The sequence below is a fragment of the Staurois parvus genome, unplaced genomic scaffold (genome assembly GCF_062004578.1).
Source record: "Staurois parvus isolate SC_StPar_1 unplaced genomic scaffold, SC_StPar_1.0 ptg000014l, whole genome shotgun sequence".
NCBI classification, from domain to species: domain Eukaryota; kingdom Metazoa; phylum Chordata; class Amphibia; order Anura; family Ranidae; genus Staurois; species Staurois parvus.
Window position 1 is genome coordinate 17404831 of NW_028317810.1, and position 26241 is coordinate 17431071.

The 26241-nt window shown below is 39.9% G+C and overlaps 1 protein-coding gene across 2 annotated transcripts in view; it reads left to right on the top strand.

Moving 5' to 3' along the window:
- The window catches only part of FBN2 (fibrillin 2), a 289154-nt gene that overhangs the window by 187670 nt on the left and 75243 nt on the right, over positions 1-26241 (top strand). For both annotated transcript variants that reach the window (XM_089677738.1, XM_089677742.1), the window contains exons 31-37: positions 4466-4591; positions 6280-6402; positions 10049-10171; positions 17133-17258; positions 18468-18590; positions 21201-21323; positions 24276-24437. In XM_089677738.1, the coding sequence (XP_089533864.1) occupies positions 4466-4591; positions 6280-6402; positions 10049-10171; positions 17133-17258; positions 18468-18590; positions 21201-21323; positions 24276-24437 (906 nt within the window). The remainder of the gene's footprint in view (positions 1-4465; positions 4592-6279; positions 6403-10048; positions 10172-17132; positions 17259-18467; positions 18591-21200; positions 21324-24275; positions 24438-26241) is intronic.

Consider the following 26241-nt stretch of genomic DNA (forward strand, 5'->3'; position numbering starts at 1 on the left):
GTACCCAGAGGAAACCCACGCAGGCACAGGGAGAACATTCAAACTCCAGGCAGGTGGTGCTGTGGTTGGGGATTTGAAGCAACGACCCCAGTACTGCCAGGTGGAAGTGCTAACCATTTAGCCACTGTGCTGAGGGATAACTTTAAAGTAAACATTTTCTTAGAAAAACACAAAGGCTGCAGTAGTGACCTTCTTCTCAGTTGCCTAGCTATAACTGACTTGATTTACTAAAAGCAAATGGACTGGGCACTTTTCAAATGCAGTTGCACTTTGCAAGGGAATTTGCTCCAGAGCTTAGTAAATGAGTTGAAGCTTCACTTTGCAAAGAATACCCAACCACATGCAAGGAAAATTAAAAAACAGCATTTTTGCTTGCACGTGAGTGGATGATGGAAGTCAGGAGAGATTCCCCTCATTTCCTTCCACATCACTGACCTTGAACAAGTAAGCATATCTGAATGCCAGAACTGCTTATCTGCATGCTTACTCTTGGTCAGTGTCCTAAGGTATTGAAGTCAGATGGTCAACATGAAAGCCAGGGGATGAGCATTGGCAAAATGAGAAGTCAGTAATAGCTTTCATATATCTCTCATATGCCTTTCTTCTTTAACAAGCTCGTAAAGTGCAACTAGAGCTAACATTTTTATTAGCTTTCAATACAGAGGGCAAAGGTTAGCATCCAAGGTCAGGTTTTTATTGTGCTGTCTGTCTCCATTGGGGAGATTCACCCTCAACAGGAACACTTAAATCTCAATGTTGGCAGCTGTCACTGGAACAGGTAGTGAGGATAAAACTTTGTTCTGATGAAAGCTGTAAAAACTGAGACTAACCTGACTGGGGGAAGTTCCTGTTACTTTTTTCCTTCTGCACCAAAAGCAGAAAGTCTAGGAAGCTTTCCTCACCAGTGACACAGTTAGAAATAAAAACCTAAGAAAGGTTCTAAGTATTATCCAATCCGTCAAAAGAAAAATCACTTATCAATCAAAATCAATAGTAACCATAATTTGTATGTAGTAACAAGCTAAGCTATATACAAAATGGATGCAATAAATATGTAGTAAGAGGTAATACAGTTAGATTTAACACAAGTAATGCTATACTTTATAAAAGAATAAGAAATGCAGTTCCACCCTGCTGTTACAACAGCCTAGTCTCAAATAACATTACCTCTAGGTATTTCTGGATTAATGATTAATGTATTATTGAAGAAGAATGTAGTACTGTAAATGTATTAGTCATATACTTTCTATTAGTCCATTATCAATGTCATCAGCCTAATTTCCTTCTAATTAAGTAAAGCTTGACTTCCTGGCCCTTCAGTGGACTTACTGTTGTGCACGCAAATCCTTGGGTAGAATTTCATTGTAAAGGTTTCTTAGTATGGTATAAATTATACAATGTGCTTTTGGATGATGTGCTGGAAGCAGGTTAAAAAATCCCCAGCCACTTGAAATTAAAGTGTTTTCATTTGAACCCTTACGCTGGAAAAATAAATCTTGTCACCTCTACGGACTGTGTTTATCCTATACTCCATTTGACTTACAGTAATCCACATGCTGATGAGATCATTGTGGGTTTATAAGAAATGCTAAACATGTTTAACTCCTTGCAATAATTTGGCCTCATAAACACAGGCAAGCTAGTTAGAGTAGCTTTCCTAAGAAACAGTTGTACAGAAATTTCAGAGCTAAAATTACATTTAAGTAGCAAATTGAACAGCAATTAATTTCCCAGATATGGCCTTTTTTTGTGTAAAACATTAAAGTAACCATAAGGGCTCATTCACATTTATACATTGTAATGCATGGTAAAACATGCATTTTACTGTTCATGTCCACAACACATAGTAACATACACTGATGTGAGTGTGCTGTGGTGCCTTTCCTTTTGAATGGTGCCCAAATGCACTTTTACAGTACCACCCACATGATAGTGAATCATTTTTCACGTGTCATATGTTGCAATGTACTGAGATATAAAAAGGATGATTTTTAGTGCTGCAAAGTGTGCAGCTAGCCCATTAAAAATGAACAGGCTTTCTTCGTGAAGCACATCTTAAAGTGATTCTAAACTTAGTTTTTTTCTTTAAAATAACAAACATGTCATACTAATCTGCTCTGTGTAGTGGTTTTGCACAGAGCAGCCACGATCCTCCTCTTTTCGGATCCCCCACCAACACTGCTTGCTCCTCCCCTTGATCAGTACCCCCCTTGTAAGCCGTTTGCTATGGGGGCACTCATGGGGGCTCACTTCTGAGCCTCACTGTCCACATCTTTTGGCACAGTGGGACTTAGCTTCACCCCCACTTCCTCCTCACTGGCTGTGATTGACAGCAGCAGGAACCGCTGCTGTCTGTGAGCCAATGAGGAGGGAGAGAGCAGAGAGAACTTATGCTCTCATGCACATCGCTGGATCGAGATTGTGCTCAGGTAAATATAAGGGGAGCTGGGGGGAGGAACTGCATACAGAACGTTTTTTTTCCTTAATGCATAGAATGAATTAAGGTAAAAAAAACCTTCTGCTTTTAGTACCACTTTAAAGGCGGTACTGCATAACATCAGCATGTGTGCATTAACACAAAGCATGATGTAAATAGGATTAAGTCAATTCAGAATGACATTGAGCTTGCTTATGTATTAGGTACAAATACCATCCAGAAGACCTAATGGGGGAGATTTGCTAAAACTTGTGCACTCAGAATCTGGTGCAGCTGTGCATGGTAGCCTATCAGCTTCTAACTTCAGCTTGTTCAAATAAGTTTTGATATAAAACCTGGAAGCTGATTGCTTTCTATAGAGAGCTGCACCAGAATTGCACCATGCAGTTTTATAAACCCCAATGCATTTCTTCTTAAGTTGAAATAATGGGGAGAGGTTTTTTTTTTTTAAATTATGCCTCTCTGCAGCAACAGATCTGTGATCTGTTCTAATAGTGATCTATAACTGGCCTGCATGAGATTTCTTCTGGCATGGAGAGTCATGACCAGGGGCAGACGGACAACTCATGGGGCCCCTGGGCAATAGGGAATCATGGGGCCCCTGTGTCCTTGCCCAAACTCAAAAAAGCCTATGAAAAAGGTACCAGGGGCATCTCATGCGGCCCCCTACTGACCCCGGGCCCTCGGGCAGTGCCGAGTTTCCAAATGGTCAGTCCGCCCCTGGTCATGACATCTCATGTGACAAGGCAGAAGCATTGTTCCACATAGTGTTTACAGTGCTGTGCTACTGAATGCTCCTATTGATAGCTGCATAGCAAGAGCAGTAGTCCAGTAGCTGATCAATTCAGTTTTTAGTGCTGGATTGGGGTCATCACGTAAGCCTGCCATAAATGGATCAAATGTCAGCTGGTTTATTAGGGACCTGCCAAAATTTGATCCATCTATAGGCAGGTGGGTTGTACTGAAATCAATCCATCGATCAACTTAAATACAACCAGCCTCTTTTTTTTCATGCGATCACTTCTGGCGGCTATAGCTGCCAGCAGTGATTATCGTGTTCTTCCAGAAGGGAAGGCTTCCAGCTGGCAGAACACAATAGCCCTGCAGGAGGGATTCCCCCATCAACAACACCCATGGTGGAAGAAAAGAAAATTGCATAACCTATGGGTCATTTTAAACCAGCTGCACCTCAGACCCGATTAGTGATCTAGAGCACAAAAGACAACTCTGCACCAAGAGTGTATTGAGTACCATAAAGTCTTCAGATTCCTCTTTTTTTTGTTGCAATCTGATTGTTTGATCTGATAAATGCAGATATTAATTTATTCTTTCTTTTAAATTTTTTTAGAAACTTTTAACATGGAAAGGACTTTTCCTGAAGCAATAATCCCCTGATAACTCTGCCACAGAAATCAATTAGATTCAGACCCCTTAAAAAACAGATTTTAGTGCAGGTTCGAATCTAATTGGTAGCATTAAAGGAGGGATAAACTGCTAAAAATGTCATAATACTGTTCAGTCAGCAATGCGTTTTGGGCACCTTTGCCCAGTCAAGTCATTGAGCTTACTTTTCTCCACTGTACTTAGGCGACACAGTTTGTTTACAAACCCACCCCATTTGGGTGGCGCAAAGAAGTCTCACCACACTGATGAAGTCATCACTCTACTCTTCCTTCCTTATTGACTTACACTGTTGTCCCTTCTTCTTCCAGTGTAATTATGCAAAGGATTGCAGGAGGACAATATTGGGAAAGGTTCAGTTACTTATACTAGCTGTATTTAAAACTACATTTGAGTACTTTATTAAATTTAAAAAATATATATATCTGCCCAGGATTTAGCTTTAAGGTTTAGGTACTGTATGCCAATCAACTAATAACCACATATTATGGGTTGCTACTATTGTTTTTACATTGAATTGTTTTGTGAATGGTTTTACTAAAACTAATATATGGGGTACGTCTCATAACGAAAGATGGTTAATAAAAGTATTCTGCTCACCAAAAGCTTAATTTTCTCTTCTTTCAGATGTGAATGAGTGTGACATAAATCCAAACATCTGCATGTTTGGTGAATGTGAAAATACCAAAGGATCATTTGTATGTCACTGTCAGGTTGGGTATTCAGTAAAAAAAGGAACAACAGGATGTACAGGTACACCATGAATTAGGAAAATTTTTAAGATTTGCACATATCTTTTTAGAAATGTGGATCTGGTCTTGAATATTGCACTTTACACTTCATAAACAGTCTGTCATTATAATTTTCTGTTTTTTATTAAGCCTAATAAAAACTTTCTCACCTGACATCTGTGTTTTGCTTTTTTTGTCCTCATGGCCATATTTATGCATGGAGTAAGATAAGAAGGCATGGGGAACACGAAGCTGTCGGCATGTCATGTGATGTGAGGGGCTTGCATGTGCATGGCGGTGGGCTTTTAACTTTTTCCTTGCTTGCATGGTTTTATATAAAATCTATATATGGTATATGTATGATATATAATAGATGTATATCCAGTATGGATAACAGATCAGATATCAACATTAAAACAGATGAACAGAACCAGTGATGATAAGAACCTTTCCTTTTTCTTTTATACAAGTGAAAAATGTGATCTGTAATACCATTTGACATATGCATGTCTAATATCTATGTACTACTACATCCATTTATTCAATGCAACATCAAAAGCCCATGCATACCATCATGTTCTGGTGTGTTCCATTTAACTTGTACAGCCTGATCTAATCTGACTCCCTGCTCTGTTTCCTTTGTTGCATTTAACTTACATGTGTTATATTGAACTTTAACATGTCTTTTGTTAAAGCATCTGTAAAGACCAAAGCAAGGGGAATGATTGGTGCCTGTACACAAAGATTTTCCAACAGGTTGACCAGTAGTTGAGGGTGATCCAAAAATTAACTGTTATGCGCAATACCTATAACCTACATTTCTAAATGTGACATAAGGACCCATCAGGTTTGGTCAAAAACCATTTGCTCAACGGAGCCCAAAAAAATGTAATCAGAACATGGCAAATACTTTGTATTCCCACTCTTTGAAGAAAACCTGGAATATTTTTTAAGCATTGCCTGAGAAGTATCATCAAGGCTGTACAAGTAGTACACTAGTAATTAATTTAAATCCAACCAAGAAGCACATTTGGAAAAAGCATCAAACACATACGGGAAATACTTCCCCAGATTGCTAACAGCTTATGTATGAATATTTTCCAAGCTTTTACTGCACAATGCTTTACATGGGATATGTAGGAAAATTACATTTTTGGTAAATATAATATGTGTAATACAATTAAAAATACAGTATAATTACATTTAGACAAACCATAACCTGCATTCATAGTTTAGCAATTGTTGTTAAACTTTAAATGTCACTATCCTCATTGTATGTTCTCCATATGAAGATATTGAAAGTATGATTTAAATGAACACTCCATATTGAAGAACCACACTAAATATCGGCCATTCTGTGCCAGAGCTTGAATATTTTCTCACTTGTATGAAATCTTTTTCACATATTATACCTAACATCTTCAAATACACAACATTGGAAAAATGTTCTTTTTATGTGTTTGTGACTGATAAAGCTCCATTGCAACACCTCATTTAGGGAAATAACACAGAGACGCCTTGCACTGTCTAGCAATATAAAAGGGGCTCTGTCTAGGCAAATATAGAGCTAGGAGGCTCCTCTTATTGCATGTTGCAGCTCAAATTAAGGTGAGACTAGTCATCCTTGTAACCCTAAATGTAGTTAAATTATTAGTAATACTTAATTTTGATTCATATTTCCTAAACTCTCATTTTGTTTACTATTTATAGATGTGGATGAATGTGAAATTGGCGCTCACAACTGTGACCTGCATGCGACATGTCTTAATGTACCTGGGAGCTTTAAGTGTTCTTGTAAGGAAGGCTGGGTCGGCAATGGAATTATATGTAATGGTAGGTGTCACTATATGAAGATATGATTGGCCAGTTACCTTGAACCAGACCAAACAATTAACACATTCTAGTATTCTTATTCTCATAATTTGCTAGGACCAACATCTATTCTGCTCTAAGAATGACTGCATTGTCATTTAAAATGTGTAGCAAATAATCTTGTGGAAATTCCACAGAAATATTGTCAAAGAATAGAAATATTATACACCAACAATGCTCATATTATCCTGTCATTGCATAAGTATTCTATAATAAATTATATTCTCATGAAGGTATTCTCTGTGCCCTTCATATTGCCACATCATGCTTTAACAAAAAGCTTAGCTGAATCTCATGATTTCCCATGGAAAACTCATTAAACAAGTCACATAGAAACAAAATCAGTCCTTTATTTGCAAAGGCCTAAATATGCAATAAACTGGGTCATATTTCAGCATGCCATGCCAATTGCCTGGTTGCTGATGATTAGCAATTAGTGCTGTGTGTTAACTATTATGTTACATATCAAGGATTTGCACAATGCCAATATATTACAAACAAAGGGGTTGATTTACTAAAGGAGAAGAGCCTTTTTCAGTGATGATGATGATGATGATGATGTTATCTGTTCAATTGTATCTGACCTTCAACCATCCTATGGGCCAGCTCTCCACTTTTTTTAATCTTGTACTACTTTTTTAATGTTGTTTCATGCTCTGGCTGGTACCAGATTTGACGGTGTCTAACCATTGAGTTCTTTGGTGGCCTGGCATTTTCTGCTCACCAGTCTGAGCATGATTGCTCTCTCCAGTGCGTTTTATCTCATTACATGTCAAAAAAAGTGTGCCTTCCATCCACTTCAATCCAGTTTTTGCATTCACTTCAATGAACCAATTAGGTGGTAGAAAAATCATGTTTTTTTTATTTCTTACGCACTCGATTGGGTATTTTAGGTGAATACAATGTCACCTTATTTACTAACATTTACTTTGCCTAGTAGACTTACACTTGCTCAGCATCCACTCATTTAGTACATCTACAACTGGCTCAGTTCTCAGTGACCACCTGTATCTATTTGGAGCAGAAATGATGGTTCTTGCATTGTTTACTGTCAGTCTAGCAATAAATGATTATACTTTGTTAAAATATCCAAGAGATAATTATATTTATACATATATTTCAAAATGTATTTACTTGAAGTACTGTATACGTAAACCTTCACCTTGTAAAACAACCCATCTATTTTCAAATAGAAATGAAAGGTAAAACATTTGTACTTATATAAAAAAATATATATACTATTATAAATACCCTTTTCCATTTTTCTTATAAGTGATCACATACTCTCTGTACTCAGCTGCATAGAGAGGTGAGGGTGGAGAAACAGCAATACACTGATCTTCCCAGTGAATGGCTGTGCAGTATGCGTGGGGGAAGTCTTTGGAGGCAAACAGGCTGAGTTCCCAGCACAGCCAGAACTCTGACCATGCAGTTTTTGATAGGAGAACAGAGTGACTGGCTGGAACACCAGGGATTTCACACACATGGTACAGCAAGAATATGTAAACCCAACATTTCACATTCCTGATATGTGCCTGCTGTACCATGTACTTGTATGAAAAAGTATTCTGTTCTCTTTGTATTGTATCACTTTAAAGGATAAGTTCACCTTTTGTAACATGTTACATCCATATTCAGGGTGTAACATATGATATGTTACTATATGACCAGACACCAAACCAGTCATACAGTGTACAATGTACAGGCAGACAGATTACACTGACAGTCTGCAGGAGACCTGCATGGCACTAGTGATCTGCAGTTTGCTGGTACAATGCTTTCCAGGCTTCTAAAACAAAAAATAATAAGTACATGTTTTTTTACCTGCAAAAAAAATGCATTTATTATTTTTTGTTAAAAGGTAAGCTTATCCTTTAAGGAATAATTAAAACTGGATGATAAGGGCAGCACAAATACAGTTCTGGTAATCTAAAATTGCATCTGTAATTTTTTAGGTCAAACAGGATTTATTAAACTGGTCATTGACCTTAATCTATCAATGTAAGGTTACTGCAATAGTCCCATAGTCTTCTATGATGGCTAACAATCCACTTTTTAGGGGGAGGAGTCTAAATGAGTTTTGAACAAAGTTTCCAAGATTAGGGGCCAGTTCACACCACAGTGCAGTCCAGTGCGTTTTTTTCTGCTTCAAAAACACATTGGTAGTAGGTTACATGGTTTCCAATGGCATAGTTCACACCAGTGCAGCCAGTTCCAGTGTGTTCCAGTTCCAGAAAAAAAGTAGAACATGCTGCATTTTTTCTGCACTGAACTGTACTGGAATGCAGTAAAACACATCAAAAACGCACCAAAAAGACACCGGAATGCACTTGTTCTTATTAAAGTTCAAGAAAAGGAGGGGGAAAAAATGAACCGAAACGCATCAAAAACACACCGGAATGCGTCAAAAACGCACATAGGCATTTGCATCCGGACTGCATTTCTCAGGTATGAACCAGCCCGAAGTGTAATGCTAGAGAAATATTATTTTTAGTTACAACTGCTTATAAGGTCTGTCCCACATTTTAGCTGTAAGTAGGAAAGTTTCCTTTTTAAGTACAATTTGAAGTCTAGATTTTTCACCTACATTTTAAACTGAACTCCTGAAAGAGGACAAATTGCCATTGTTAATATATGACTTTTTCAGAAGACAAGATCAGTGTAAGCATTACCTTGTTTCCCTATACTGAGTCTTAATTACACATTATTATTCCATGGACCCATGACCCAAAGAACAAAGTGTTCCATGGAAAACCTGTTAATGTTGCTTTCACAGACCTGCACCATGAAAATGGCAAAGGGGTTGATTTACTAAAGCTGGAGCACTCAAAATCTGATACTGCTGTGTATGTCAGCCAATCAGCTTCTAACTTCAGCTTGTGTAATTAAGCTTTAACAAATGAAACGTGGAAGATGATTGGTTTATATGTAGAGCTGCTTTTGCATGCTCCAGGTATAGAAAATCTCCCCCACACAGTTTTTTTTTAACATAATACTTCCGTAATTTCCGTGGTAGATTCATAAAGAAAAGTGCAAAGAAAACAGCAACCAATCATATTTCTTTTTTAAAGAAATGTTTTGTTTGATACCTGCAGCTGTTGCTTTGTTCTAGTGTACTCTGCAATAGCATCAATAAATCAGCCTTAATGGTTTTTAAAAATTTAAAGGGTACCCTTTGCTAAAGGTAAGACTGGGGCTGCACTGGTAATAAAATCTCTTTGCTACTGAAAGATTTAATTACTCATTAGCAGTATCCTCATTTACAACAACTAAATATCAATGTGATGCTAATGTGATGAGGGGCAACAAGTAGTTAAATATTTTGCTAGTAGAGATTTAATCACTGTGTAGCCCTAGCAGGCCACAGATGGATCAAATTGCTGCTGAACTGGCTGAATTTTGATCCATCTATGGGCAGGCTGGTTGTACTGAAGTCGAACTATCGATCGAACACTGACTATGTTGATGGGGGAATTGAGCCATTTTCTTTCCTTCAGCCCATTTTTGAGTAAAAGAAAATTGCATAATGTATGCCCTGCCTAAATTGTAGCTGCATTGTGCACAGTCTGTTGCTTAGATACATTTATTATTTTATATTTAAATACAGACCTTGATGAATGCTTAAATGGAACTCACAGATGTAGCCTCTCTGCCAACTGTCTAAACACCCCTGGATCATACCGATGTGCCTGTATTGAAGGATACACTGGTGATGGATTTACATGTACAGGTAAGATTTAGATAACTAATATAAGTATATAATATCCAATACTAATCATTTACATTATTTGCACTTGCTAAACTTACTCATCTTTGGTCTGTTTAATACACCATTGAAAGGGTTTTGTTATATGTTTGATAAGTGTTAAAATATACTTGTTGATCCTGCCCCAAATTCAGTGCTGTCCTGTGTCTTCTGCATGCTGCAGCATTTTCTTAAAGATATGGATACAGTTTGATTTGCAGTTTAGATATACAACCGCATATACAACTGCATTTACAGTATACTTGCACATAAAAATGACATACAGCCAAGGCTTGTTTTGGACAAAAGCGTACAAGGGTATGGGCTGCTATTGACTTTCCTGTCTTATAGTTACAGTATATACTGAAATATTGTTTGAGCAGGCTGAAAGATTCATTTGTTTAGGGGTTACATCATGGACAGTATTCAGTACTGTTTGCACACAATGCAGGTCATGGCATCTACCTGGATCACCCATATGGGTCAGATTGTTTATGGGAAAACTGCTGCAGACCAGCCTGACCACTGCCAAGAGGGAAGAGCCTAGCGCTCAATACCCATAATGTAAACTCTAAGGCAGCTGCTCAATTGTACATCCTGTGCATTATGGATAGAAGAATCTGATGATTATTGATTATTGATTATTTCGCTTACTCAGCTACCATCTAAATATGTTCCAGTCAGAGATCCACAAAAAGATGTGTGGCCTACAAATAAAAGCAGTTCTTATCAAAAACTGATAATAGGTTTAGTTGATAGAGGGAAATATCACCAGGAAGTGTGGCTTATGCCTTCCAGCACTATAGACGAAAACTAAGATCTATTGAAAAACTTACAGTATATATTTAAGAACTTCATGCAAGAAATGTTTGAAGTTTATTTTTTGAAAGGTGCTCACTCTCAAACCAGGTCAATTGGAAGTTCAGAGTGCTCAAACGTCTCCTGCTATCCTTTTATCAGTCCTGCCTGTGTTCTCCAACTGAACTACAGAACACTTATGTTAAGGACACGAGGAGAGGGGAGGTGTCCTCTAGTTCAGAGAGATGGGAGGATTTCAGTGCAACAGAGGCACTTTGCTGTCAGCTCAAACAGTTAGGCACACATTGGATTTCTGACATATTACAGGTATTTTCTATACTTGCAGCATTTCTATACTGGCAGCATTTCTAAGGATGCATGTGGGCAATTGTGCATGTATTATAGAGATGTACTAGATATATCTTTCCTGACAGACTCAATGGCAGCATACGTATAGGTTAGTCCCACCCTCTCCTCTCTTATAGGATCCCACTCCCATAAATCTTTTCTCCTCACCGGAGGATGTGTTCCTTTTTTGTCCTCTGTGAAGGTCAGTACCTGCTCCCTCCTGCCCCGCTGGTGGTCTGCTGGGATTTTGCATGTCATGTTTTTTTTTTACAGCTTGGTTGCCTTCGCAGCTGACCCGGCATGGATGTGTCACCGCCTCCTTGTGACCAGCCCCTGTGCAGTAGGTATGGACGGGCGGCTTTATCCCCTTGATCCCCCACTGGTGCCTTTCTGTGGCTTTTAGCCATTCCCTGCTCTGTGTCTCTTTTTTTTTCCAGCCCTACTAGGTCTGATTGCCATTATATGGCACACAATGACGGAGGTGCTTCCAGGTCTCTGTGCCATCACTCTTCCTCTAAATCTGGACGCCACAGGTGGTCTCCTTCCAACTCCAGGCATCATAGGAGAAGCTCTCATTCCTCCTCCAGGCATCATGTTAAGGGGCACTCTGTCTGCTCCAGTAGGAAAACTTGCTGGGGGTGCGAATCTCAGGTTCCTGACTACAGGTCATTACGTGACTCCTGTTTTGCATGGGTAACTGGCAAGAGAGAAAGTGCCAACCAACAGGTAGAGGCTTTGGTCAGACTGGTCGTTCAAGAGTCCCTGAAGGAAATTGGGACTAGTCACGCCCGCAGCCCAAAGGTCGGGGTGTGCTCCCCTCCCAAAAATCTCCAAGAGGGATTGGAGACTTCACAACCTAGCCCCCTGTCAGCTGGAGCCTCAGACAGTGAGGCGGAGAGTGAGGATCTGTGTGTGGGCTTTGACGTTGCTTTAGTCTCGCCCTTAGTCAAAACAGTCAAAGAGGCCCTGAAGTGGGAAGAAGCCGTGGAGTCTCCCCCGAAAAACAGGAAATTTTGCAAACATCTAAAGAAGGATCGTCCAAAATTTCCGTTCCTGGAGGAACTCAGGGAAATTTTCACCGAGGAGTGGAGCAATGTCGATAAGATGGCCTCCTTGCTGAACAAAACAGCCAAGCTTTATCTGTTCAAATCAGAGTACGTCAAACATTTCGAATCAGCCCTTCTGGTGGATGTGGCCTTGATGAGGCTAGCCAAGCATGTTACCCTCCCTCTCGAGGATTCGGTGTCCTTCAAGAACATCCTGGAAAGGAGAATCGATTCCGATCTCAATCTAATCCTCACTACGGTAGGGATGGCTTGCATGCTGGCGCTTGCCTTAGCGGCCTTATCTAAAGCTATGGAAGTGTGGTTGGATAAAGTGGATGCGGCACTCAGAGGAGTTCCGGAAGAATTGGCCAGGAATTCAGCTGAGGTTGGCATCTGCTTTCCTGGGGGAGGCCTCGATTGACCTTACCCGTCTGCTGGCTTGGGTTATTCTGTCCTCGGTGACAGCCAATCCTGCATTGTGGCTTTGGCCCTGGTTGGCAGGTCCAGCCTCTAAGCAGGCATGGTGCAAGATACCCTTTGAGAGCTCCTCCCTGTTTGGGAACAAACTGGACAGCACCTTTAGCCCGATCTTCAGGCAGAGATCCAGTTTTCTGCCTCAGGATTTGTGTCTGCTAGGCCAGAAGAGGGCTCAGCCCAGAAGTCAAGACTCAGAACAAGCTAGGGACACTCGCCTCTACAAGCCGGGTCGCGAATTCAAGAGAAGCTGGAGGAAAAGCTGGTCATCTTTTCAGAAGTCCTCCAAGGGCTCCACTTCTGGAGATTGTGAGGCCATAAAGTCCCTCTGATATTGGGCCCGCTCAGGCAGGCAAGGTGGGGGCACGCCTTCGACATTTTTGGCATGCCTGGGCGGCTTCAATCCGGGACGTCTGGGCCATCAGCACAGTATCTTTAGAGCATGCTTGGGCATTCAAGAGCTCTCCTCTTCTCAAGTTCACCCCTACAGCCCTTCCTCACTCCAGAGAAAGGAGGGAAATCTTGCTCTCCTACGTGGACTCTCTGCTGGCGCAGGGTGCTGTTGTGCAGGTTCTGGAGGACGAAGAGTTTCAGGGCATGTACTCACCTCTATTTTTGGACCAGAAAAAAATTGGGCCTGGAGGCCGGTCATAGATCTCATCCATCTAAACTCCTTTATTGGGAAGTCAAAATTAAAGATGAAGTTGCTGTTCACAATTCAACTAGCAATTCAACCAGGCAACTGGCTCCTGTCTATAGATCTGAAGGACGCCTACATTCATGTGCCCGTGGAGAAGATTCTGATGATCCAGAGCCGAATACTACCTGCCCTGTCTTCCTCGCACCATGATGTCCACAGTGACGATGGTGAAGTGGGCACAGTGGAGAATGCAAACCCTTCCAGAAGGGCTTTCTTCAACAGTGGAATCCAGGCAGCATGGTCCAGGTCATTTACATATCTCCGTCCATGAAGGAGAGCCTTCCTTGGTGGCTGCAGCAGAAGAATCTGCTCAACTGCCACTCGATTGCCCCCATCTCCTGGGTCACAATCATTACGGATGCCAGCAACTCCGGATGGGGTACTCTCTGCCAGTCAGAGATAGCTCAGGGAAGATGAAGCTTTCCCTCCCACAGGTTGGGGTCGAACTTCCTGGAATTAGGAACAGCGCTCTATGCCCTACGGGCCTTCCAGCACCTAACACAGGGGAAATCAGTCCTCCTGAGGTCCGACAATACGACGGCAGTGTCCTACATAAGGAGACAAGGCAGAACTCACAGCCTGTTCCTCTTACAAGAGGTAGAGCTTGGGCTCAGAGAAATCTGTCCAACATATCGGAAGTATACGTCCCCGGAGTCCAGAACTCGCAAGCAGACTTCCTATCCAGAGTTCAATTGGACAACAATGAGTGGTCTCTCAACACAGAAGTTTTCAAGTGGATACTGACCCTCAAGATCAGTCTGGAAGCCAACCTGTTTGCCTCCCCGTGCAACAGCAAACTGGGGATGTACTACACCAGGAATCGCTGTCCTTAGGCCTTCAGGGTGAATGCTCTGACAGATCAGTGGAGATTTTGCACGGCTTATGCATTTCCCCCAGACCCTGTCATCTTCAGGTGTTTTGGAGGCTCAGAGCAGAAGCGGTGGAGGTAGTGGCCGGAATTCCCTACTGGCCGAACAGACCATGGTTTCCCTTACTGGTGAAACTCAGCTTTCAGAATCCAGTTCCTCTCCCTCTCAAGCCAGACCTGCTGTCACAGGATGCCACTCTTCACCCTTGCCCAGCCCGGCTTCATCCAATGGTCTGGTTCTTGAGAGGGGGAGGTTGGAGGCCTTAAGTTGTCCTGCTGAAGCCATCCCTACCCTGATGAGTGCCAGAAGACCAAGTACCAACATGGTCTATGGAAGAGTCTGGTCTAAGTTCGTGGACTATATCTCAACCGTGGGCGAATCGTTTAGTAATCTGAGGGTTCATGATGTCCTGTGATTCCTGCAGTCAGGCCTGGACCTGCCCCTGTCAGTCAGAACCCTCAGGGTTCAAGTGTCAGCCATCTCAACCTTCACTGGAGTATCATGGGCCGACCATTCTCTGGTTCGGCAACTTTTCAAAGGTGCAGTAAGGTTGAGGCCCCAGAGGAAACCGAGGTTCCCAAAATGGGACCTTCCACTTTTCCTCGACTTCTTTTCTGGAGGTGTTCCAGAATTAGCTGGTCCACCCATAGTGAGGGAGCTCTCCATCAAGGCAGCCTTTCTGGTGGTGGTTACATCGGCAAAATAAGTCTCTGAAATCGGGAACCTTGGATGTAAAGAACCGTGTTTTACTTTCTTCCCGGATCGAGTGGTCCTCATCCCTATACTGGGTTCTGATCCTAAAGTGACCTCAGTCTTCCACAAGAACCAAGAGATTGTCCTGCCAACATTTAGAGCCTCGGGAGCCAATGAGGCTCACACCCCCTGGACGTAGGTGAGACCTTGAGGCTACACTTGCAGGTCACAGCAATCTTCCGTATGTCGAACCGTCTATTCATCCTTTTCCATGGGAAGAGTAAAGGAGATCGGGCGTCTCCCAGGTCAATCGCGGCCTGGATCGTCCAGACCATCCAAATAGCCTACAGAGCTAAGGGCTTGATGCCTCTGGAGGCGGTGACCGCACACTAAACAAAAAGTGTGGCTATGTCCTGGGCGGTTTCCCAGCATTTCGCCTCTCAAATGATCTGCAGAGCGGCCTCATGGTCCTCATTCAACACTTTCATGGCTCATTACTGTGTGGAGCTTGCCTCTTTATCCCCGCTAGTTATGGTTTGAAAGTCCTGTCGGTTGATGGGGCAAATTAAAGTCTTTGTTTGAGTAACTGCCCACCCATGTGTGTATGGCTAGTTATTTCCTATACATATGTTACCATGGAGTCTGTCAGGAAAATGGAAAATTTCCTATCAAATACTTACCATAATTTTCCTTTCCTGATGGACTCCATGGCAGCAGGAGTACCCTCCCAATGCCATGAGTAGGCTAGTTATGGAACTAGGCCTCCGGCAAGGAACAAAGATTTATGGGATTGGGGTCCTATAGGAGAGGAGAGGGCAGGACTAACCCATACATATGCTGCCATGGAGTCCATCAGGAAAGAAAAATTACGGTACATATTTGATAGGAAATTTTTGTGATTTGTGTTCAGCAAGGAATTTCTTTCTTCCATGTCTTATATATTTTTCAGTGTATGCATTATTTGTTCCCCATGACTAAGATGTATGCAAATATTGAGATGGCTTAACTAAAAACGTATTTAGAAAGAAGAGAATCTAACATTTAGCAAACATTATATGCAGATAATCTTTCAGGTCTATGGGGTTTATTTACTAAAGCTGGTTCACTCACAATCTTGTGCACTTCTGCATAGAAACCAATCAGCTTCCAGGTTTTATTGCTAAAGCTTAATTGAACAAGCTGAGGTTAGAAGTTGACTGGCTACCATGCACAAGTGCACGAGATTCTGAGTGAACCAGCTTTAGTAAATAATATGTTTTAAATTACAGTGATTAATTCTCCACTAGAGAATGTTTTGATGAAAGTCACATTCACTACTTTATGAACAAACTGAAGCGTCATTGGCATGTTAAATATGATATTTTTATATACACAAGGCATATTCCTATTATTTATTGCTAGAAAGTAATTAGCAAGTACGTAAAGAAACCACATCCATAGGTTTGACACATTAAAGGGTAGCTCTCAGACAAATGTGTCAAGATTTCCATGTAATATGAACTTACTTTTCTTGTGCAAGTATGTGATTTCTTTATACTATCATACTTGAGGTGATTGTAGCCGTATTAGTGCACTTGTTCCAAAAACAATTGAGTATTGTCTGTGATACTTTTTTTATTTGCACTAACATACAATTTTTCAGGACAAACTTTCAGCATGTACCTTCTTCTTCAAGGTCCAAGCAGTACTAATACACAATGTTTTAGCAGAATGTTAATAAGGCAATCTCTGAGGGAGAAGAAAAAAAAACACACACACAAACAGGCATAATTCTCAATTGTCTTTATACTACCAAAAATAATTACATTTTAGATCAACTGTACCATTCTTATACTAGTGCAAACACCAACCTTTAGTAAGATGTAGAATAATTATGTGTTTCAAATCTTCAAGTGTGAACATAACAACCAACCTTGACATTTTGCTGAGATATAGCAAAGAATAATATCCTTCACCATTAAATACATTTTGAAGAACTGAATGGAATGGGTCACTACACTTTTCTTTTTTCCATACAGATATTGATGAGTGTGCTGAAAATATTAATCTTTGTGAGAATGGCCAGTGCTTGAATGTCCCAAGTTCGTATCGATGTGAGTGTGAGATGGGCTTCACTCCAGCCCCAGACAGCAAGTCTTGCCAGGGTAAGTCCATTATTGTTTCTTCCTAGCTCTTAAAGTTTAGGTTGGCTGGAGTAAACAGAAATTATTTGAATGTGCTGGCAGACAATCAACCTGTGAGAAGACTCTCTTGAAATCCAAGGAACAATCATTTAGGTCTGTTTGATAGTTTTGAAGTGAAGTGCGTAGTTTTTCATGATCAGAGTCACTTTTTATTGTTTTGTCATTGAACTTCTCCATTATCTGTATTTAGACAACTTTGTGTAGCACAGTGACCTACTTCATGACAAGGACAATATTTTGTCCAGTTATGAAAAGGAACTAATTTAAGAGTTCTAAAACCAATAGAAATGTACAAGCCTGAGTTGCGCACATTTTCAAATGCTATATAGGATGTATACATGGTGTGTTACCGAGTGTGGTTCTACCTTAATAAATGGGAATACAAACATTTAGGAATATACTGAAATAAGTAAATTTAAACCTAGCCTAGAGTATAACCTAGTGCAGTGCTGTTACACTTTGTGGATCTTCTACAATACAATTTCCTAGAGGACTTCACAGTAGGATTAAATGCATACTATTGTAAGTGTCCTTGCTGGGAGTCTCTGCCAGTTAGACAACTGCAATTTCAAGGAGGAGCCAATTATGCAACTGATGCTTGAATGACCACAGCAATAGCTAGTTGCTGCAATCATTCTGTTTAAAAGTGTTAAAGTGCTAAACAGCAAAAAACTATTAATAAATAAATACAATGCTTAGAAAATACAAATTTGTGGACAAAAATACAAAACAAAGCATTGTTTGTCCACCAAAAAATATATATTCCTTGGTATTTTTGGTATTACAAACACACCATAGGGGGTAATCAGGCATTCCTGTAGAAACTCTTACTTTCAGCATCTATTTATCAATGTTTTCACACAACTTTCACTCAAAATTCATACATTTTTTACATAAGATTCAATTCGAGAAATGTGTAAATCTTTGGTGAACGCTGTCTGAATTTTGGGTGAAATTCATTGATAACTAGACTCTTTAGAAATCATGAATACTCTGTAGTACATTCCATGATCTGTAGTAGGAACAAAAAAAAAGCTGATTGGTTGTTTTGAGCAAGAGTTGAAAATCTGCAGAAAATTACCCCTATAACTGTTATTAGTGCTGTCTAAAAACTGACTTTTGCAAAGAGTATCACAAATGTAAAAGTAATGTTGTAAATTATCCTTCTAGATATCAATGAATGCTATTTTGAGAATATCTGTGTTTTTGGCACTTGTCGGAATCTTCCTGGCATGTTTCAGTGTGTTTGTGATGATGGGTATGAGCTGGACCGCAGTGGAGGAAACTGTACAGGTAGGTAACAAATTAACTACACTTCCAGAAAATAAATTAACTACACTCCAGACAACAATTAAAATGAATAAACAATCTACAAATCGCCTTTAAGTAAACCTGTCACTTTAAAGTAGTTATCATGACATAAAAGGAAAAACATGACAGGTGACAAGAAGGGTGGAAGGTATACTTAGGTTAAAGTTACCTCTTCACTTTGTCTGTTTGAGTCAAAGTGACAAGTTCCCTTTATAAGATTTTCTTCTTACTGATACTTGCCTTTGTTGCATTCTTTAACTTTACTGTTTGCACATGAGACCTTTTTTCTTTTTTTATAAATTTTATTTGAAAGAAGAAGGCAGATTCTAGCAAAGTCAGTTACATAGACAGTGAAGGAAACTGTGCAAAATAAACCAGTGCTTCCATTACAAAGCAGACTAGCATAGGTACAGTACATGTATGTGAAGAGGTCATGACTGACAGACCATGGGAGCAAGTAAACATTAAAGCAAAAGCAACCTCATATCAGAACCTCAAATTCAGGTACAGTGTGCTAACATGTGGATATGTGTCTTCCTTTGACCCAGTTTTCATTTATAGTCATGGAGAGAAAAAGGAGGAAGTGTGAGATAGTACTTTAGATAAAGAATGGGGAGGGAAAAAAAGGGGGGAGGGATGAGTGGGGAGATAATATGGCTCAGGGTTGGACAGAGATATTGCCTAAGATACCATGGGACTCACTTCAAAAAGAGTTTTACCTTCTTCTGAGTATCTGAACATATTCCATAGGGTCCAGGTTTTGGAGTGCACTTCTTGTTTCTGTAGCGAGGAAAGTATCAGGTCTCAGACAAGTTCAGTTCCTCCACTTTTTTAAGCCAAAGTCCAATGAACGGTGGCTGAGTACTCTTCCAAATGAGAGGTATATATGACTTAGCGGCATTGAGAAGATGGCCAAGTAGTGATCTCATATATTTTAGCAGGTATTTTAGAGGCATGAAGGAGAAAAAAGGCTTGGTCTCCAGATATTACATAATCAGTGAATTTCTGTGTAATCCTCTAGGCCTCTTTCCAAAAATCCGAGAGTTTGGGGTATGCCCAAAAAATATGAAGTAATGTGCTGTATTCCTCCTGGCATTGTCAACATTAGTCAGATGTACGCGGGAAGTATTTACTCAAAATTGTAAGGGTATAGTACCACCGAGAAAGGATCTTATAGTTAGTTTCCTGTGTTCTCGTACGGATTGAGGATTTTAAGGTGACTCTGATTATGTTAGTCCGTTGTGCGATGTAAAAGTTTTACCCAAATCTGACTCCTATTTCTCAAGAAAGGGTAAATGATGATTGTCTGGTGGTGTAATGAACAAAGAGTACATTTTTGGGAGGGTATAAGGAAGACAGCCCAGGTGGGTGCAGCATTCCTCCAAAGAGATCAGAGGATGGCTAAACTGACAATGCAAAGAATTCAACAAATGATTCAGCTGTACTACATTCCAAACATCTAAATGGAAGGGACCCATAGTGCTCGTGATCTTTTTTCTATTCCTCTCAGGATGCAGTGCTTGGCACCTGAGTAGCCATTTGACAGGTCTGTGCACTGCATCATGGGACAGGGGGGAAGGTCCTTGACCCTGTGGGAGCTCATACAGAGCTTTCTACTCAGGGTTCTGGTAGGTAGACAAGACAGCATGGGAGCATGAGAAAAGTATCAGTAGGGGAGGATAAAGGCAAAGTGATAGATTCCCTTTAAGGTCAAATCACAACTACTATGAAACCAGGAAGCCTGTACACAGTTTACTGACCTATAAAGAAAAGAAACTGCACATTTGCAAGGTTTTCACTGGAATTTTGTCCTGAATTGCTTTGATACCAAGCATTTCATTCTCTTCCTGACTGACAACAGTTGCTGAATCACATGGAGAAAAATGGAGAGAGGATGTGACCACAGGAAATACTGTATGTAAATGTGGATGGTGCCACTAGGAGGGCAGAAGAAGTTTGTTTAACTCTCAGAAAGTGGGCTTTGTATGCTGGAAAGTAACATCATCTTTGTAAAGATGTGGTCTATGGACTTTTCAGAAAATTGGACTAAAGTGACTGATTTAAGGGCTTTCCAAAACAGTTATTCTCAAGGCATGCCTCTGTTGACTCTCAACTAAACTTTCAAGCCTCAAATGGCTGATATCATAAGTGGGCAATATGCAGCATCATGCCAACTGCAGATCTAAATAGAATCTAAACATGCAACCTCCTTGGATGAAAAGAATAGGAGTTTTCTGTGCCACTTTAAGAATAATATGTGCAAAGAGATACAAAATATGACTCCACACTTTAAATTGTTTAATTGTGTACGTTGAGGTCCTCTGACAATTTCAACTGCTGGTTCCTGTCAGTACATATTGTCAGCCACATTGGTGTAAAAGTGTTCACAGCATTTGAAGGAGATTAGCAGAACAACCTCTAAGTATTACACTTTCATGATTCAGTTGAAGCTCTACGTATTTTATGCACAGGCTATCTCCATCATTTCTTCATGCAATACATTACTAATTCTGGGTTGCATTCTTACTTAAGAGAGCTGTTATTACCTGCTTAGCAATGGTAAATATAAATATGATCTATTTCCTCCTGCAGATGTAGATGAATGTGCAGATCCCATCAACTGTGTGAATGGCTTTTGTGTTAACACTCCTGGGAGATATGAGTGTAACTGTCCTCCTGACTTTCAGCTGAACCCCACTGGAGTGGGCTGTGTGGGTAAGCACCATCTACATATACAAAAATAAATAGGTAAATACATGTAAGCCCTTAAAAAGTGTTTTTTTTTTCAAACAGCTGTCTACTATGCAACATTAATTTACTTTAGTAGCTAAAGTGAAAAATTCCAGATTACGAATATTTTGCACAAGATGCTGGTCCCCTTTCATCCACTTCAACATAGGCTACTTATAGGATTGTTATTAACTGTTATTTGCATTTGCTTAATAATTCTAAAATGTATTTCTTAAAAGGCTATACAATCTGATCTCCAGAAGAAAGCTAACAAAAGCTATTTACTGCAAGGATCCACCTGACTATGTACAAATGTAACTTGTCATTACTCCTGGAGTGCCCCAGCCTCTTAGCTTGTATTAACCTCTGCTACATCTGATTTCCAGATGCTACCTTCTAAATCACATATATCACTGTAAACGCAGTTATTCATTGTAACCTATTCAGCATGAGAATTTGTAGTGTATTTTTTTTTAATATGGCCCATTTCCCTACCCTTTTATTCCTAATAATCTTAATAGTCTGTATGATGCAATGGGGCCAAACAACAACTAAAAATCAGCCCTTGCATATAAATAACAAAAGGCCTTATCTGTACATAATACATTTATATAAAGTACTGTATATGTAAAATACAGTGAAGTAATAATATTTTAGTGCCAATGTTTACCCTTGATTATTATGCATTTCACATTCATTTACATGAATGTATTGTTTTCACCTGGTAAATTACCAGAGAAATTAATAGGTTGATTAATAGAATGATGCAAAGAAGTGAGTTTTAATTTGAAAGCATTAACAAACTACTAACAATCTGAGCACAGTATAGCCAACTTAAAGAACTCCAGTCTCATTTGTTTTTACCTATCTTCAGTTGTGAACAACATCTGGTTCCAACTTCTGCATCATATGTGCTAAAGAGGCCCTTCCTCTCTATGCAGCTAGTCTTAGAAGTCTTCAGTCCCCATAAGGCTGCCCAGCTGTCATAAACACATCCCCTGCATTTTTTTCAGAGAACTACAGGGCTGGTGTTATGAGACCGGTGGAAATTGCCAGTAGCAAAGTTATGTTCATGAGGTGCATAGCTGGCTGGCTGTGCATGTCAGCGGCATCAGACCAATGCACACTGCTAGCCTCTGCCCATGACTATTAGTAACATCTAATAGTGAGGATCAAATGGTCACATGACAGCAACATCAAAGCTAATTTACAGGTATTTCTAAGGAAAATGTGAATCAAAGTAGCATTGCCTTAGTGCATTGGGTTGCCATTCATAATTTGTGGCACCGCAACTCATTTTCGGATGTAGCATACAATAAGATGTGTTACCACAATGCATCACATTGGAAAAGTGAGTTTTGGGCCTAATACTTACCAGTACCGCTGCCATGCCACATATGTTTGCTGTCTTGAAGAGTCATATAATCTTCAGGCGCAAAAAAACTTCTTTTCTCTTGCTGAGCACTGTGGTTTGATCCAACAGTCACTACAGTATCCTGAATTGAGGTGAGCAGGAAAAAGAGCAAAGACAGTGTGAAGTCAGATCACCATCCCCTGCTTTCTACTGCTGGGAGATGCTGTGTAAAATGTTTGTTTTGGAAGACTGTGGAGAATAGAGGGCTGCAGAAAAACAGGTGCAACTCATTTAGGAGGATGGACTTGTTTCATCTCTGGTTATCACCAGAGGGTGGTCACTTCATTGTGTATACAAAAGGGTTTACAACTGCTTTAAGTATTTTATTTAAGGGGTGGTCTTATTTTGAAGCTTTTAATGTGACAGAGTGGCTTTAATACAAAATGTTTTCAGTGAGAGCATTGTTAGAATTAAAGGCAGTAAAAAAAATCTAAATGTGAAATTTGAATAAAATGTGATTTATCACTAACACATATGTTCAGAAGAAAAACACCATTTTAGGAAAGCTATTGAACTTTCCAACAGTTGACATTTGCAACGTTGAGATTCTTTACAATTTTTTGATCATCTATATCTTATTTTTTAAATATACAGTATGTTTGCCACCCTTAGCATTTCCTTATAACAATATGTCCTGCCAGATGGCAGACAGGAGCAATGATAAATAGGAAATGCTGGGAATTCTAATTGCAGGGTAACAGGTACACCCAAGTCTGCCTCAAACATTACTGCAGTAGTTGAGATGTTGATGTTTGTACTATTTTTTTCTCAAATAACCTAAACAAATATTTCTTATATACCATGAATTACATCATTTTGATGCTAAGAAAAGAATGTGACTGGCTACATTATTCTGTACATGAACATTGCCTATGGTTTACACTTTATGTAGTGAAAAATGTATAACTCTGGAAAGATGCTATTAAAAGAAAATATACATGCTTGTTTTTGTTTAACTAGGCATTCTGCAATGCCACAATGTACAGAAAATTTCCAACACTTCAGGAAAGAAATGTTAGCCAGTTTGTTTGTCTCCCTGAGACCAATATATTATTGTTGAACCAGATCTGTTTTTGGAAGTAATCACTTTTAATGCCTGATCTATTGACCTGTCCAGATGTCATACTTTTTATTGTAACTGACTTAATTCAGCAGGAAAGCAGGCACTGTGTACTTGGCATACTCTTAAAGCTTCAAAGTTAATTAAAACATTGTTCAGAAGTTGAGCTGGAATGAGACCAAACTATGATGAATACTAGTACAGAAATACTACTTATGCTGGTTCTTTTCATCGTTACATTAAAAGTAGGATCTCAAAAAAATCTGGAATGTGTAGACAATCACACCTATTCATTCAGCAGGGTGTCTCGTAAAATGTTCCTTAATCCCAAAAGGTTTTTAATGACAAATAAAAGCAGTACAAGTGAGCTAGTTATTCAGTAACACAAGCACACTATCCAGGCATGGTAAATCGTGTACTTGCTAATGGATTGTCCATTGACTGTTCCTAATATTTCTTTCAGATACCAGAGTGGGTAACTGTTATCTCAATCATGGACCTCGTGGGGATGGTACAATCTCCTGTAGCACAGAGATTGGAGTTGGTGTAAGTCGCTCTTCATGCTGCTGTTCTCTTGGAAAGGCCTGGGGAAACCCATGTGAAATATGCCCACCGGTTAACAGCTGTAAGTCCCGAGATTATGTGTTTAGGGCTATAGCAATGAAAGCATATGTTATTTACATGGTTCAGAGACAGGGAGGCCAGAAAAATAAATTAAAGGTACTTCTGCTGGTTTTCATTTTTTTCCGGGTAGCGTTGTTTCAATGTAAGTTGTTTTGGTGTAAATAGGTTTTCCTAGCAGAACTATTTTTAAGGGAATTTGTTTTTTCGATTACAAACTTTTAATTTGCGAAAATAAATAGAGTACAGCCATACAAAAGTACAAGCATACTGTAGCTATAATCCAGTTTTCAAATTAGCACAAAAGTACAAAACAAAAACAATGAAGTTACTCAATCTAAAGACCAGAAAATGAGATATGTGACATCCAACTAGTAATATTGAAGTCACTTAGTGGTCCAACCAATATGCCAGCATAGAGTATGACAACATTTAAGGGAATTTTTAAAAAGATGGTCAAAAGACTTTATTATTTTTTTAGTATGGGACTTTGTTTTGTATATTTGTGCATTCATGAAGACTTGAAATACCAAAAAACAGGGCTGTATTGCTAATTAGTAGATCAGAGGGTTTGAGATGTGGCCCCGTTCTAAATAACATTGTTTAGTCTGTTGATTCATCCAAAATAAGACACTTATCTGTAGCTGTCACATCAGCACCTATCTTTTTTTGGCAAGCATCTTTATAGTAAGGACATCTGCGTTATGTGAGTTTCTAGTTCTATTTCGGTGGTCAGCAACCAGTAGATTGTGATCTACCAGTAGATCTCGGCCAGGTGACTGGTAGATCACAGTTTGGGCTTGCTTACCCACCATCCAGAGCATCAAACAGTGTGCAATGCAGAGGGACTACTTCAAAAGTTGGAGCTGTAGTAGGGAGCAAAAGCTGCATAAGTTGATGTCTCCTCTGTAGTGCTGGCTCCTACGCCCTGTCATGGTTGAGGTTCAACAAGCAGCGGTATGTTGCTTTCTCACCACATGCTTTAACCCCTTGGACCCCACAGAAGCATGCGGTTGTGAGGCACTTGCAGAGTGGCCTCATTTACTTGAATGTGTCTCAAATGACAGGTGGTAGCACTCACCAAAAGCAACAGGGTGTGTAATTCCTGCTGCGGCATGTATATACCTTTGGCTGCTGCCTCAGCAGCTTAAGGGGGTAGGGATCATGGACGGTAAAACCATAGCTCAACCACAGGGTTTTACCACCCCCCAACTTTACATGTGAACAAGCCCTAAGAGTGCCATCTTTGGATGCAACTACAGTGGGGATCGAAAGTTTGGGCACCCCAGCTAAAAATTTGTATTAATGTGCATAAAGAAGCCAAGGAAAGATGGAAAAATCTCCAAAAGGCATCAAATTACAGATTAGACATTCTTATAATATGTCTACAAAAGTTAGATTTTATTTCCATCATTTACACTTTCAAAATAACAGAAAACAAAAAAATGGCGTCTGCAAAAGTTTGGGCACCCTGCAGAATTTATAGCATGCACTGCCCCCTTTGCCAAGCTGAGACCTGCCAGTGTCATGGATTGTTCTCAATCATCGTCTGGGAAGACCAGGTGATGTCAAGCTCAAAGGTTTTAAATGCCCAGACTCATCTGACCTTGCCCCAACAATCAGCACCATGGGTTCTTCTAAGCAGTTGTCTAGAAAACTGAAACTGAAAATAGTTGACGCTCACAAAGCTGGAGAAGGCTATAAGAAGATAGCAAAGCGTTTTCAGATGTCAATATCCTCTGTTCGGAATGTAATTAAGAAATGGCAGTCATCAGGAACAGTGGAAGTTAAAGCAAGATCTGGAAGAC